This window comes from Lolium perenne, chromosome 4 (genome assembly GCF_019359855.2).
Source record: "Lolium perenne isolate Kyuss_39 chromosome 4, Kyuss_2.0, whole genome shotgun sequence".
NCBI classification, from domain to species: domain Eukaryota; kingdom Viridiplantae; phylum Streptophyta; class Magnoliopsida; order Poales; family Poaceae; genus Lolium; species Lolium perenne.
In genome coordinates this window covers 234,134,559-234,151,549 of record NC_067247.2, presented here as the reverse complement: position 1 = coordinate 234,151,549, position 16,991 = coordinate 234,134,559, and the positions used below count along the sequence as shown (strand labels likewise).

At 41.8% G+C, this 16,991-nt stretch overlaps 1 protein-coding gene across 1 annotated transcript; it reads right to left on the bottom strand.

Annotated features, from left to right (window-relative positions):
* Window positions 1–12,412: 12,412 nt before the first annotated feature.
* On the bottom strand, window positions 12,413–16,578 carry LOC127321586 (arabinosyltransferase RRA3). The gene is made up of 2 exons (XM_051350604.2): window positions 16,271–16,578; window positions 12,413–13,896 (listed from the first exon to the last, which is right to left on the bottom strand). The coding sequence occupies exons 1-2, from the start codon at window positions 16,457–16,459 to the stop codon at window positions 12,811–12,813; spliced, it is 1,275 nt and encodes a 424-aa protein (XP_051206564.1). The 5' UTR covers window positions 16,460–16,578; the 3' UTR covers window positions 12,413–12,810.
* Window positions 16,579–16,991: the final 413 nt, after the last annotated feature.

The window sequence follows — 16,991 nt, the reverse complement described above, 5'->3', positions numbered from 1 at the left end:
AGGTTGTCAATCTCACCGGCTTGCTGTAACAAAGGATTAACCGTATTGTGTGGAAGATGATTGTTTGCAGAAAATAGTAGAACAAGATTGCAAGAGATTGTATTTCAAGATAGAGAATTGGACCGGGGTCCACAGTTCACTAGAGGTGTCTCTCCCATAAGATAAACAGCATGTTGGGTGAACAAATTACAGTTGGGCAATTGACAAATAAAGAGGGCATGACCATGCACATACATATTATGATGAGTATAGTGAGATTTAATTGGGCATTACGACAAAGTACATAGACCGCTATCCAGCATGCATCTATGCCTAAAAAGTCCACCTTCAGGTTATCATCCGAACCCCCTCCAGTATTAAGTTGCTAACAACAGACAATTGCATTAAGTATTGCGCGTAATGTAATCAGTAACTACATCCTTGAACATAGCACTAATGTTTTATCCCTAGTGGCAACAGCACATCCACAACCTTAGAACTTTCTGTCACTGTCCCAGATATCAATGGAGGCATGAACCCACTATCGAGCATAAATACTCCCTCTTGGAGTTACAAGCATCTACTTGGCCAGAGCATCTACTAGTAACGGAGAGCATGCAAGATCATAAACAACACATAGACATAACTTTGATAATCAACATAACAAGTATTCTCTATTCATCGGATCCCAACAAACGCAACATATAGAATTACAGATAGATGATCTTGATCATGTTAGGCAGCTCACAAGATCCGACAATGAAGCACAATGGGGAGAAGACAACCATCTAGCTACTGCTATGGACCCATAGTCCAGGGGTAGACTACTCACACATCACTCCGGAGGCGACCATGGCAGCGTAGAGTCCCCCGGGAGATGATTCCCCTCTCCGGCAGGGTGCCGGAGGCGATCTCCTGAATCCCCCGAGATGGGATCGGCGGCGGCGGCGTCTCTGGAAGGTTTTCCGTATCGTGGCTCTCCGTACTGGGGGTTTCGCGACGGAGGCTTTAAGTAGGCGGAAGGGCAGGTCAGGAGGTGGCACGAGGGGCCCACACCACAGGGCCGCGTGGCCAAGGGGTGGGCCGCGCCGCCCTAGGGTGTGGCCACCTCGTGGCCCCACTTCGTCTCCTCTTCGGACTTCTGGAAGCTTCGTGGCAAAATAGGACCCTGGGCGTTGATTTCGTCCAATTCCGAGAATATTTCCTTACTAGGATTTCTGAAACCAAAAACAGCAGAAAACAGCAACTGGCACTTCAGCATCTTGTTAATAGGTTAGTTCCAGAAAATGCACGAATATGACATAAAGTGTGCATAAAACATGTAGATAACATCAATAATGTGGCATGGAACATAAGAAATTATCGATACGTTGGAGACGTATCAGCATCCCCAAGCTTAGTTCTGCTCGTCCCGAGCAGGTAAAACGATAACAAAGATAATTTCTGGAGTGACATGCCATCATAACCTTGATCATACTATTTGTAAAGCATATGTAGTGAATGCAGCGATCAAAACAATGTATATGACATGAGTAAACAAGTGAATCATATAGCAAAGACTTTTCATGAATAGCACTTCAAGACAAACATAAATAAGTCTTGCATAAGAGTTAACTCATAAAGCAATAATTCAAAGTAAAAGCATTGAAGCAACACAAAGGAAGATTAAGTTTCAGCAGTTGCTTTCAACTCATAACATGTATATCTCATAGATATTGTCAACATAGAGTAATATAATAAGTGCAATAAGCAAGTATGTAGGAATCAATGCACAGTTCACACAAGTGTTTGCTTCTTGAGGTGGAGAGAAATAGGTGAACTGACTCAACAATGAAAGTAAAAGAATGGTCCTCCATAGAGGAAAAGCATCGATTGCTATATTTGTGCTAGAGCTTTGATTTTGAAAACATGAAACAATTTTGTCAATGGTAATAATAAAGCATATGTATCATGTAAATTATATCTTACAAGTTGCAAGCCTCATGCATAATATACTAATAGTGCCCGCACCTTGTCCTAATTAGCTTGGACTACCGGATCATCACAATGCACATGTTTTAACCAAGTGTCACAAAGGGGTACCTCTATGCCGCCTGTACAAAGGTCTAAGGAGAAAGCTCGCATTGGATTTCTCGCTATTGATTATTCTCAACTTAGACATCCATACCGGGACAACATAGACAACAGATAATGGACTCCTCTTTTATGCATAAGCATGTAATCAACAATTAATAATTTTCTCATATGAGATTGAGGATGTATGTCCAAAACTGAAACTTCCACCATGGATCATGGCTTTAGTTAGTGGCCCAATGTTCTTCTCTAACAATATGCATGCTTAACCATAAGGTGGTAGATCGCTCTTACTTCAGACAAGACGAACATGCATAGCAACTCACATGAAATTCAACAAAGAGTAGTTGATGGCGTCCCCAGTGAACATGGTTATCGCACAACAAGCAACTTAATAAGAGATCAAGTGCATAATTACATATTCAATACCACAATAGTTTTTAAGCTATTTGTCCCATGAGCTATATATTGCAAAGGTGAATGATGGAATTTTAAAGGTAGCACTCAAGCAATTTACTTTGGAATGGCGGAAAATACCATGTAGTAGGTAGGTATGGTGGACACAAATGGCATAGTGGTTGGCTCAAGTATTTTGGATGCATGAGAGGTATTCCCTCTCGATACAAGGTTTAGGCTAGCAAGGCTTATTTGAAACAAACACAAGGATGAACCGGTGCAGCAAAACTCACATAAAAGACATATTGTAAACATTATAAGACTCTACACCGTCTTCCTTGTTGTTCAAACTCAATACTAGAAATTATCTAGACCTTAGAGAAACCAAATATGCAAACCAAATTTTAGCATGCTCTATGTATTTCTTCATTAATAGGTGCAAAGTATATGATGCAAGAGCTTAAACATGAGCACAACAATTGCCAAGTATCACATTATTCAAGACATTTATAGCAATTACTACATGTATCATTTTCCAATTCCAACCATATAACAATTTAACGAAGAAGAAACTTCGCCGTGAATACTATGACTAGAGCCTAAGGACATACTTGTCCATATGCTACAGCGGAGCGTGTCTCTCTCCCATAAAGTGAATGCTAGGATCCATTTTATTCAAACAAAACAAAAAACAAAAACAAACAGACGCTCCAAGCAAAGCACATAAGATGTGATGGAATAAAAATATAGTTTCAGGGGAGGAACCTGATAATGTTGTCGATGAAGAAGGGGATGCCTTGGGCATCCCCAAGCTTAGACGCTTGAGTCTTCTTAGAATATGCAGGGGTGAACCACCGGGGCATCCCCAAGCTTAGAGCTTTCACTCTCCTTGATCATGTTGCATCATACTCCTCTCTTGATCCTTGAAAACTTCCTCCACACCAAACTTAGAACAACTCATTAGAGGGTTAGCGACAATAAAAATTAACATTTTCAGAGGTGACACAATCATTCTTAACACTTCTGGACATTGCATAAAGCTACTGGACATTAATGGATCAAAGAAATTCATCCAACATAGCAAAAGAGGCAATGCGAAATAAAAGGCAGAATCTGTCAAAACAGAACAGTTCGTATTGACGAATTTTATCGAGGCACCAGACTTGCTCAAATGAAAATGCTCAAATTGAATGAAAGTTGCGTACATATCTGAGGATCACTCACGTAAATTGGCATAATTTTCTGAGTTACCTACAGAGAATTTTTCCCAGATTCATGACAGCAAAGAAATCTGTTTCTGCGCAGTAATCCAAATCTAGTATGAACTTTTCTATCAACGACTTTACTTGGCACAACAAAACACTAAACTAAGATAAGGAGAGGTTGCTACAGTAGTAAACAACTTCCAAGACACAAAATAAAAACAAAGTACTGTAGGTAAAAACCATGGGTTGTCTCCCATAAGAGCTTTTCTTTAACGCCTTTCAGCTAGGCGCAGAAAGTGTGTATTAAGTATTATCAAGAGACGAAGTGTCAACATCATAATTTGTTCTAATAATAGAATCAAAAGGTAAATTCATTCTCTTTCTAGGGAAGTGTTCCATACCTTTCTTGAGAGGAAATTGATATTTAATATTACCTTCCTTCATATCAATGATAGCACCAACAGTTCGAAGAAAAGGTCTTCCCAATATAATGGGACAAGATGCATTGCATTCAATATCCAAGACAACAAAATCAACGGGGACAAGGTTATTGTTAACGGTAATGTGAACATTATCAACTTTCCCCAAAGGTTTCTTTGTAGAATGATCAGCAAGATTAACATCCAAATAACAATTTTTCAGCGGTGGCAAGTCAAGCATATTATAAATTTTCTTAGGCATAACAGAAATACTTGCACAAAGATCACATAAAGCATTACAATCAAAATCTTTAATCTTCATCTTAATGATGGGCTCCCAACCATCCTCTAGCTTTTTAGGAATAGAGGCTTCGCGCTCTAGTTTTTCTTCTCTAGCTTTTATGAGAGCATTTGTAATATGTTGCGTGAAAGCCAAATTTATAGCACTAGCATTAGGACTTTTAGCAAGTTTTTGTAAGAACTTTATAACTTCAGAGATGTGGCAATCATCAAAATTCAAACCATTATAATCTAAAGCAATGGGATCATCATCCCCAATGTTGGAAAAAATTTCAGCAGTTTTATCACAGGCAGTTTCAGCAGTTTTAGCAGTTTCGGGCAGTTTCTCGCGCTTTGCATTAGAAGTGGAAACATTGCTAACACCAATTATTTTATTATTATTAGTAGGAGGTGCAGCAACATGTGTAGCATTAGCATTACTAGTGGTGGTAATAGTCCAAACTTTAGCTACATTCTTCTCTTTAGCTAGTTTTTCATTTTCTTCTCTATCCCACCTAGCACGCAATTCAGCCATTGATCTTATATTCTTATTAATTCTAACTTGGATGGTATTTGCTGTAGTAACAATTTTGTTTTCAATATCCCTATTAGGCATAACTTTCGATTTCAAAAGATCTACATCAGCAGCAAGACTATCGACTTTAGAAGCAAGTATATCAATTTTCCCAAGCTTTTCTTCAACAGATTTGTTAAAAGCAGTTTGTGTACTAATAAATTCTTTAAGCATGGCTTCAAGTCCAGGGGGTACACTCCTATTATTATTGTAAGAATTCTCATAAGAATTAGCATAACCGTTACCATTATTATAAGGATATGGCCTATAGTTATTACTAGAATTGTTCCGATAAGCATTGTTGTTGAAATTATTATTTTTAATGAAATTCACATCAACATGTTCTTCTTGTGCAACCAATGAAGCTAATGGAACATTATTAGGATCAATATTAGTCCTATCATTCACAAGCATAGACATAATAGCATCAATCTTATCACTCAAGGAAGAGGTTTCTTCGACAGAATTTACCTTCTTACCTTATGGAGCTCTTTCCGTGTGCCATTCAGAGTAGTTGATCATCATATTATCAAGAAGCTTTGTTGCTTCACCAAGAGTGATGGACATAAAGGTACCTCCAGCAGCTGAATCCAATAAATTCCGCGAAGAAAAATTTAGTCCTGCATAGAAGGTTTGGATGATCATCCAAGTAGTCAGTCCATGGGTTGGGCAATTTTTAACCAGAGATTTCATTCTTTCCCATGCTTGTGCAACATGTTCAGTATCTAATTGTTTAAAATTCATTATGCTACTCCTCAAAGATATAATTTTAGCAGGGGGATAATATCTACCAATAAAAGCATCCTTGCATTTAGTCCATGAATCAATACTATTCTTAGGCAGAGATAGCAACCAATCTTTAGCTCTTCCTCTTAATGAGAAAGGGAACAATTTTAATTTTATAATGTCACCATCTACATCTTTATATTTTTGCATTTCACATAGTTCAACAAAATTATTAAGATGGGCAGCAGCATCATCAGAGCTAACACCAGAAAATTGCTCTCGCATAACAAGATTCAGTAAAGCAGGTTTAATTTCAAAGAATTCTGCTGTAGTAGCAGGTGGAGCAATAGGTGTGCATAAGAAATCATTATTATTTGTGGTTGTGAAGTCACACAACTTAGTATTTTCAGGGGTAGCCATTTTCGCAACAGTAAATAAAGCAAACTAGATAAAGTAAATGCAAGTAACTAATTTTTTTGTGTTTTTGATATAGCAAACAAGATAGCAAATAAAGTAAAACTAGCAACTAATTTTTTTGTATTTTGATTTAGTGCAGCAAACAAAGTAGTAAATAAAACTAAGCAAGACAAAAACAAAGTAAAGAGATTGGGAAGTGGAGACTTCCTTGCGGCGTGTCTTGATCTCCCGCAACGGCGCCAGAAATTTGCTTGATGCGTGCAGTTGACACGTCCGTTGGGAACCCCAAGAGGAAGGTGTGATGCGCACAGCGGCAAGTTTCCCTCAGTAAGAAACCAAGGTTTAATCGAACCAGTAGGAGTCAAGAAGCACGTTGAAGGTTGATGGCGGCGGGATGTAGTGCGGCGCAACACCAGAGATTCCGGCGCCAACGTGGAACCTGCACAACACAACCAAAGTACTTTGCCCCAACGAAACAGTGAGGTTGTCAATCTCACCGGCTTGCTGTAACAAAGGATTAACCGTATTGTGTGGAAGATGATTGTTTGCAGAAAACAGTAGAAACGATGTATTGCGAGATTGTATTTCAGTATAGAGAATTGGACCGGGGTCCACAGTTCACTAGAGGTGTCTCTCCCATAAGATAAACAGCATGTTGGGTGAACAAATTACAGTTGGGCAATTGACAAATAAAGAGGGCATGACCATGCACATACATATTATGATGAGTATAGTGAGATTTAATTGGGCATTACGACAAAGTACATAGACCGCTATCCAGCATGCATCTATGCCTAAAAAGTCCACCTTCAGGTTATCATCCGAACCCCCTCCAGTATTAAGTTGCTAACAACAGACAATTGCATTAAGTATTGCGCGTAATGTAATCAGTAACTACATCCTTGAACATAGCACTAATGTTTTATCCCTAGTGGCAACAGCACATCCACAACCTTAGAACTTTCTGTCACTGTCCCAGATATCAATGGAGGCATGAACCCACTATCGAGCATAAATACTCCCTCTTGGAGTTACAAGCATCTACTTGGCCAGAGCATCTACTAGTAACGGAGAGCATGCAAGATCATAAACAACACATAGACATAACTTTGATAATCAACATAACAAGTATTCTCTATTCATTGGATCCCAACAAACGCAACATATAGAATTACAGATAGATGATCTTGATCATGTTAGGCAGCTCACAAGATCCGACAATGAAGCACAATGGGGAGAAGACAACCATCTAGCTACTGCTATGGACCCATAGTCCAGGGGTAGACTACTCACACATCACTCCGGAGGCGACCATGGCGGCGTAGAGTCCTCCGGGAGATGATTCCCCTCTCCGGCAGGGTGCCGAAGGCGATCTCCTGAATCCCCCGAGATGGGATCGGCGGCGGCGGCGTCTCTGGAAGGTTTTCCGTATCGTGGCTCTCCGTACTGGGGGTTTCGCGACGGAGGCTTTAAGTAGGCGGAAGGGCAGGTCAGGAGGCGGCACGAGGGGCCCACACCACAGGGCCGCGCGGCCAAGGGGTGGGCCGCGCCGCCCTAGGGTGTGGCCACCTCGTGGCCCCACTTCGTCTCCTCTTCGGACTTCTGGAAGCTTCGTGGCAAAATAGGACCCTGGGCGTTGATTTCGTCCAATTCCGAGAATATTTCCTTACTAGGATTTCTGAAACCAAAAATAGCAGAAAACAGCAACTGGCACTTCGGCATCTTGTTAATAGGTTAGTTCCAGAAAATGCACGAATATGACATAAAGTGTGCATAAAACATGTAGATAACATCAATAATGTGGCATGGAACATAAGAAATTATCGATACGTTGGAGACGTATCAGTCCGCGGCGGGGTTTCGTCTTCGTCTCCGGCGGCGGCGGTCATGGGTCGCGGTCGAGAGCGTGTCTGGCGGCTTCGTGCGTGTGCGGTGATGCTCAACTCGTGGCGAGGTGGTCCAGGGCGTGCTCGAGGCGACGGCGCGGCACGCGTCCAGTGGTGCCCGCGGCGTGCGCACGTGCGACGCCAACGGCATCCTGGGCCGATCTGGGCGCGCGATTTCCAGCGATGGTCGGCGTTGTCCGTGGCAATGGCGATGCTAGGCGGTGCTAGGGAGGCGAGGTGGTGCGTTTGGGCATGGTGGCCGTGGCTGGAGAAGGAGAAGGAGAGGGGTGGCTCGACATGTGGCACATGGCCGGCATGGCCATGCCCATGGCTTGCTAGCTCCTCTCCTAGGGTTCTATGCTGGTTAAGAGAGAGAGAGGGAACCAGGGAACATGTAGGATAGGTTTGGGGTAGATTAGGGGTGAGTAGATCACTATTTGACATAGTGTCAAATAGTTCCATATTTGGAAATTGTGAATTTTGTCCAAATTTGATTGAATTCAAATGGTGGCAAGATTTGAATTGGGTGTGTTTGGTTGAGTTGTATTTGACCAGAGATGATGAGAGGTGGTGGTGGAAAAGTTTAATTCAAAGATTTGCAAAAATTGATAAGTGGGAGATTGTTCCACTTAATAAAAAGTTGCAACTTTGGATGAGCATAGCATTTGATCTAGAAAGAATTTGGCATGGTGATCTTTACAAAAAAGTGTTCACCTTGATGTTGTCTTGGATGAGGTGCAAGGAGTTAGCAAGGTTTAGTTTGAAAATTTTGAATTGCAGGGGCTCAAAGTAGTGATCAGACTATAATTATCAGATTTGACCATTATCATATGTGAGCCAAATTTTGAATTTGAAATCCATTTGATTTGTGTTTCTTTGATTCCAAAAGGTTTAATAAGTGTTTAGTAACATTGTTCAACTAATGGTGAATACCAAGTTGGTCTAGGGTCAAAATTTATAAAAATGGCATAAGTCATATGTGAGGGTTTTAGGGTTTTTCTTTTTATTTGATTTATTTCTCTTTTTGATTTATTTGGTTGGTGATCTTCTCATGATCACATTAGGGTTTTAGGGTTTAGCTTATGCACATAATAACAATCATCATGGCATATCAATCAAATGCACAAGTCCTATGCAGGGCACTATATGCAATTTAAAAAGTTTTTGTTGGTTTGAAATTTTGCTCTCTGGAATTCTTCTAACTTTCTTTTTATTGAAATTTGGGATGTTACAAGATGTGCCGTGCTTTCGACATGTACCATGACGACACCGGCTTGACGTTCAAGTTCCTGAACGTCTTCTCCCGCATCGAGAAGTGCGAGAAGTGGGCGGAAACCCGCAAGAACCTCGCCAAGAAAAAGAACGAACAGTACAACCCCGACGCTCCGGCGCCTGCCTCATCGGATGGACGCCCGGAACTCGGCCAGAAGAAGGTGAAATACCTCAAAAAGATGGGTCATCCCGCCGAGAGGATGCAGGCGTCGTTCGACAAGTGTTGCGCCGACGCGAGGACGCACGCCGCCGGGAGGGACGACAAGTTCGACGGCAGGTGGAGGGAGATGCTCGTCAACCAAGGCGCCCGGATCGCCCTGCTGACTGATGGGCGGCAACACGACCCTGATGGACGAGGAGACGAGGATTTGGTACGAGGGCCGTCGCACCGACATCCTCCGACCCACTCCGGCCAGTTCTTCTTCGTCTCCGGCTCCTACCTCGTCTTCCTCACCGTCTACGACGTCGACTGCCGTCGCTTCGATGTCGACTGCCGCCGCTGCGACATCGGCCGCCGCTTCGACCACGGCGTGTGAGGAAACTGGGCCGTCGGACACCGCCGCGCCAGGCGAGACTGCCGACGCCCCTGTTTCAGTGTAATTTTCCTCCGATCGCTCTGTGTACATCATACCGGAAGACCCGATCTGCTGGAACTTCTGCCCCCAGTCTCCGGCCCCGAAATTTTGGGCGAACCCAAGTGGTGCTCCTCTCAGAAGGGGTGTGGAGATATGGGTGGAGATTCTTGCCAGAGATTTTAAATCTCAGGTGGGGACCGAGATTCCAGCCTGCCTGAGAATGATCGTCGGTAACCACAAACGTGAAGAAGGATAGTATTTCCTATGTCTGCGATTAGGGATGTAAACGAGTTGAGTTCGAGCAACTTACATTAGGCTCAGCTAAGCTCGTCTTAAAATTTGGGCAACCTCTGGTTGAGCCAAGCGAAACATTGAGTCGTAAAGTTGATTATACTCAGCTTGTACCAATCTTGAGTCGATCTCGAGCTAGTTTCGAGCTAAAATTGACAAGAAAATTTCTCTTCTTTGAACGCAATTTTTAACTAGTAAGACATCAACATGAAAATAAAACATTACTAAGTATTATTCTCATCAAAACATGGACAATAACAATGTTTGCAGTTAAACTTTGGTTGGAAGACATATAATACCTATTTAGAGGGGTAGTCCATGTACCATTAATGTCTAAAATTGCTCACCTAATTAACCTTCCAAATTTTGTTGCACATAGAAAAAATAAAATATAGGCTCACATCATTCAAGATTCAAGGTAACAAATTATCCTATTTTTTAAAGATATTGCAAAACCATTACACATAACTATATTATTTCAAGCTACTGGGTTGAAATCAAGCAAGCTAGTGGTCGCTCAAGATCAGCTTGTTTTTAGGTTGAGCTAGGTCAAGCTACATAAGACGCTCAACTCGGCTCAATTCATTTTCGGGTCAATCTCAAATCAAGCTAAAAGACAAGTCGATCTCGAGCCACTCGCGAGTCTTGAGCTTTTCTTGTAGCCCTACCTGAGATTTCCCGGTGTGTTGATATATAAATCGAATCTCGTGTGAGGTGCTCAAGATTATAAGGGTGTTTTGTCTGGCTAGCGAGAAGTCGGCTGGCTCTGCTCGTCTGAGGAAGAAGGGTAGTGCTCAGTGTGTGGAGAGTGATGTGGAATGGTATAGATGTCAATGAGAGTTGAACCCTCTCTCCTCTAGAGGGGTATGGGTATTTACAGGGGTGTGCCACGACCTTATATATATGGTGACGTGCCGCTAGATCTCTCAGGTACGACTACGATAGGGTGGCACCGTCTTGCGTGTGGCTGTTATTATATCGGGGCACTTTAGCTAGCGTCGGCACACGACTTTGGGGGGTGCCTAGCACTATGTTGGACGTCCGGCCTAATTATTTGGGACAAGACCTAACTATGTTGTGGGTGACGTTAATGTGTCGATGTTAGCGTATGGTGCAAGCAACTAGCAAGCCATACCGATCAGTCTTGGCTGTCAACTCTGTTGTGGACATCCCACGTAGGAAGTATGGAGTTTGGACGTGAGACTGCATATATATATATATGGAACATGGGGACATGTGAACCCACTTTTTGAAAAGTTCCGTTTGTGATCTCAAAACATGTTTTAAAAATCGAAACATAAAATGATTTCCCAGATGATCTCAAATATGTGCCCTGGACATGAGTTTCGTGACGAAAAAATCTTTTATTTTGTCTCGGCAAAAAAAGTGAAATTTTGTAGGGCTATATAGCAGTATATATGTGACGTATTTTGTCTTTTTATATATGTGTCCTGGACGTGAGTTTCGTGACGAAAAAATCTTTTATTTTGTCTCGGCAAAAAAAGTGAAATTTTGTAGGGCTATATAGCAGTATATATGTGACGTATTTTGTCTTTTTTAGATTCTGAAATAAAAAAAGTGGTTTCTCCGCGAAAACTTTCTACGCACACATGGAACATGCGTACGTACCCGGATATTTTTATTTCAGATTTTTTTAACATTTGGAAAATGCATTTCCAACTAGGGTTCACATGCACCTAGGTTCAAACCGGACTTTTCCGTTTGGACGTTGGCTTCCTAGTGGGCGACTCTACAATCCCAGCGAGCCAAAAGTGAATCTGGATTTCGGCGTTGGTCTCTTGGTGGGCGACTCTACAATCCTACCGAGCCAAAAGTGAATCTCTTGAGTTCATCGAGTTTACTTATTATTCTTCTTAGGTTTGTGGAAAATCCTAGGTGGCTACCTGAGCACCTATGACTACAAACACGGATTGTAAAGCACATGACATACGTTAGTCATGGACGTACACATCAATGCCATTCCTCCAAGAGCTCACTTTTATTGACATGAAGTTGAATTGTGGCCATCACGCGGCCGAATCTTAGCGTCGATGAAAAACATCATCACAGGTTCACCAGATCCACGATTTCTGTATACTTTTCCTGAAGAACCGCTAGCATCCACAAACCAGTCAGTCATACCTAGGAGATCCCTCCACCATTAGTTCCATTTTCTATATACGGACAAACCTACATGTTTCACACGTTTTCTTTTGGGTTGCGTGAAGATGCAATCGCAACGCAGCAGAAACGACACAGCGAAGTGCACATCGCATGGCCAAGCGTCAAGCATCGTTGCTTCACGGAAGGAAAATGAAGATAATCCGAAACTAAATATATTCAAGATTTTAATGAGTTTTATCCCCAACAACAACAAAAGGAAAAGAGGCAAACCGATAGATAAACACCACCCAACTATCCAAATCAGTATCAACACAACATGCCATCAAAGCTGCTAGGTTACACGTTCAGTACATGAGTGTTCAGGTTAGAGATTACGCATAAGTCAAAACAGCTCACACTCAATGGATCCATATATGCCAGTATTATCTCATCGGATCAACTTGCCCGTTAGCAAAAAGTGCCCAGAGAAACCCCACAAGCTCACAACGTGGTGTAGATTTGATGTGCCAGAAGGTATAGATTTATCATTCTGACCCATCAGGGACATGTTGCAGGGCATTTCATTTCCGTTGACGTAGAATTCGATGCTAGCTTTCATTCTGACCCATCGGGGAAATGTTGCAGTGCATTTTGTTTCCCATTGACGTAGAACTCGATGATAGCTTTCATCCGATCTAGCTTGTCAGGATGGTAGTTTGAATGCACAATTACTGGCTTTAACTTGCTGAGCTGAGCATCTTTCCTTACAGTCTTGAAGAGAACTTTGCTGTTCATAAACAGATACATATCCATAGTTCTTCTGGATGCATGAAGACCTTCATAGCCTGGATGAGACGGGATGAAGAGTTCCTCGTTAAAAACTGCTTGGTCCCATGCTTTCTCCCGAGACAAGCGTCCAGCTACGCGATCCAAAAGTTCAATTGCTGGAATCGTTGGTCTTATGTAGAAAAATCCAGAGTTGTAAACCCAAATCCGCATTGTGTGCGCATATCTAGCCCAACCCATAGAGGGCTCATCAAACACATCATTGAAACCATAAGCTGTCATATTGGTGTGACCATCACTCATTGACTCAACATCAGAATCTCTGTAAAGGTGATCAAAGGGATTCCTCAAGAAAATAATATCAATATCAGAGAGGAGAATACTATATCCAAGCTGCAAGAACTCTCTTAAAACACGAAACTTCAGTCCAGAAACTGCATGGTTTCCACCAGTTTTTGCAATGCTGTCGACGCCTTCATCAGGATCCCGGCGGTAAACTGGGACACCATTTGATTTGCAGAAGCTCTCTATATTGTCATCCAATGCTACAACAAGATAATTTGGAATGCCAACTCGCTTGATGTTGGTAAACCAAACTTCAAGCATCTCCCTTACGTTGGAGTTTGCTAATGCAACAACGAGCTCCTTCTTTACTGCAACTTCTTCCAGTATCTTGGCCAGCCTGGGATTAACAGATTCATCAGGTATTACTGTTGGATTCGTTCTCAAAGCCTTGACAGTTCCAAAAGGACCAGCCTTATAGAGAGACTCATTTTTTCCTTGTCCAGCCAACTGAAGTTTCATGGACAGTTCATTAATCTGACTTTTCAGTTCAGCATTTTTTCTCTCCAGTGACACCAAATGTGACTTGAGGCTGGTAACTTTGTCTGATGATTCACAAGCAACTGAGCCAACCTAAATCAACGAGTAAAAAAGTGCATGTAAGAAGTACAGAACATTACTATTCTTCAGGACAGTACATCTTAATGAATAAAGTAAACAACCAACAATAAAGGTGGACTATAGGAATGCACCACAACACAGCAAATGAGGCATGGTCTCTGATGTACTAAGTAGCGAATCATATAGCTATGCTCACACTACCATAGGAGAAAGGGGGAAAAACAAGAGAGAACAACATAATGAGAAAATGACTACAGGCTTCTAATGTACCATGATTGCGTAGTGAAAGGACTATTTAGAGCCGATGCTTACTACGCCACATCATCTTGCAGTGAGTATACAGAAAGCAAGCTTTACTCTGCCTTGTAACAAGCTTTCCATTTTAAGTTCCAGATCATTTACATTCTACAAACATGGAATAAATATTTGACCACCAACATAAGAATTGTATACATCACAAGCTGTATTCACAAACTTGAGCAAAATTAAAGTAATCAGATTTCATCATTTAAATGTAAATCAGCAAGAGCAACATGACGAATTGGCGATATATAAGTAAAGCTCGTGATTCATACTTTTATACTAATATGTATTGCATGGAAGTAATACTAATATATGTAGAGTAATACTAATATATGTAGAAAACTATAATCGAAATATGATACTCACTCCGTCCCAAAATGTAAGGCGTCTAAGGATTAGTCAAAAGTCAAAGTATTCTAAGTTTGACCAAGTTTATACACAAAAATATGAACAATTACAATACTGAATCAGTATCAACAGATTCAGCATAAAGTATATTTTCTTAATGTGTCCATTCAATGTTGTAGATGTAGATCTTTTTTTCTAAATATTTAGTCAAAGTTAGCAAGATTTGACTTTTGACCAATCCTTAGGCGCCTTACATTTTGGGACGGAGGGAGTACCTTATTAAAGGTGCATGAAGCATAGTTAAATCATGAGCCATATGAGCTTGCAATAGGGCGGAAATTAATTGTTTCACAAGTGTGCAATTAAGAGGCAATTTCTAATATTTTACTTAACTGTGAGCCGCCGATAAATTTATTCGCTGTTCAGATTGTAAGCAACCCTACCAAACTTGAACTCTTATAAGTAGTATAGTTTTTATATACAGCAAAAAAATGTATTACATATGGCACTAACACAGTAACGCACCCTGCAAGAGATGACCTAAAGCGTTGACATCCCACACATGGGCTGAAATATAGAACAGGCCCAGTCTATTATATATAGAAATCCTGCTTGTGGCAATAACCCATTTAACCAGCAACTAATAATCAACCGGATAGACCGGTAGATACTCAGAATACAAGTACAGAAATTAATCAGGCACCTAGTGTGGTTTTTAGAACATTAAAGTAGAGTATGGGGCTACGAGGGATTCAAAGTCATTTGTATGCATGGAACAAACAAGTATGCGAATGAACATTGTAAAATAAATATGCCGTAACACAGTATTCTTGGTGGTTTCATGACCACATAATTTCACTTCAATCATTCTTACAAAATATATGATCATCTGAAAGTAAATATCCTTTATAGACAAGTGCTATCAGATGTACGAACAAATATGAATTTTTTATGATAGTGTGATGGAGCAGTAAATGCAAATCGGCGACCTTCCCAAAAAAAATCTGATCTGATTCACTACCTCACTCCCTCTCACTGTCTGCCTGTCTCAAGACCCCAGACAGCTGAACATAACAGTGAATACTAGCCATGGCATGCCACAGAACTGCCACTGATCAGTACACGAGAGCATCAAGCAACATACCAAAAGCCTAAATTAGAAGTAACATGTGACAAGCTACCAAACAAAGGACTTGTCGAAAAAGAAATCATGCCAGCAACGGGATCTCTGCAGGTGCAGAGAGCCAACCACCAGGAAGATAATATCATTTACTCTTTCACGATCCCCGATAAGATCGACGAGAATCACAACAATCAACAGGAACTGAAAATGGTAATGACGACAACCGTTAAACAGCTGCAGTAATTGAGAGGAAAAATGTGGGTGAATCCAGGCCGTCGAAGCAAAGTGAAGACGCACAGATGCATAACTGAACGTTCTTGCAGTTTTAACTTCAGACACGGGCTTCAGATAAGCGCACAGTCCTGACAAATGGGTGCACTAACTAATACTATACTGTAGTTCCGATGGAGCGGTTTTGACTTGTAATCCTAGCACTTGACTGGATCTGCCCATTGCATGAAATGGGGTTCCTAAGTTCTTTTATGTCGTTGCGGAATCAATCAAGGACATATAAAGCTACCGGAAATCCCAAATAACTTGAAACAGAATATCCGTTACTTGTTCTCAGATGCAGGGAGGAAAGAGAAGAAGAAAGGAAATGAAGAGCGTTACATGACGCGGCCACTGGAGGGCGGTGGTGGAGGGGCGCATGAAGAGGCCTTCGGGGTAGAGGAAGGCGCAGACGCAGCCCAGCGCGACGCCGATAGCCACGGCGATAGCGATGCGGGAGCCGCGGGAGAGGGGCTTCCCGCCGACGGTGCCGCCGCCGCGGGGCATTAGAGGGCCGTGCCGGCCTGCCATCCCGGAGATCTCGGCGGTGGACGGGGATGAGATCGGGCTGGAGGGGTTTAGACTTTAGAGTTTTTCTTTAGACAGTGGAGAAAATGAGGAAAGGGGTATGAGAAAGTGAAAACGAGAAGAGAATTGGCGAGGTGAGAGAGAGACTTTATTCGTTGGGTATGTACAGCAGGGGCGCGTTAAAGCCTTTGGAAAAGAAAATGGACTCGTTTACTTGACTGGGCTTGCATCGTACGGCTGTTAGGCTCACTTCTTTTTCGGATTCTACGCTGACTTATGGGGGCTTCTTCCTGCCAACTTCGGCCAGAAACTTGGATTTCAAATTTGTTTTGCCTTATACTCAAATTTAGATCAAAAGATTATAAGTAAAATAAATTTGGGATTCGGGTTTCTGGCAGAAGCTGGTGAGGAGAAGCTCTACTAGAAGCCACCGGAGAAGCCGAACAAAAGTGGCCCTCACCCTGCTCCAGGAGGAGCTGTTGAATTGCTTGTTTCTATGGAGATTGGCATGTTGTTGTGGAAGTGTGCACCCTCG

What these genes read in the sequence shown, in the direction of transcription:
- LOC127321586 (XM_051350604.2), bottom strand. Translation starts at nt 16,459, where the DNA reads ATGGCAGGCCGGCACGGCCCTCTAATGCCCCGCGGCGGCGGCACCGTC. An exon ending in CCCTCCAGTGGCCGCGTCAT is followed by an intron (nt 13,897 to 16,270) that starts GTAACGCTCTTC and finishes TCGTTGATTTAG; the next exon opens with GTTGGCTCAGTTGCTTGTGA.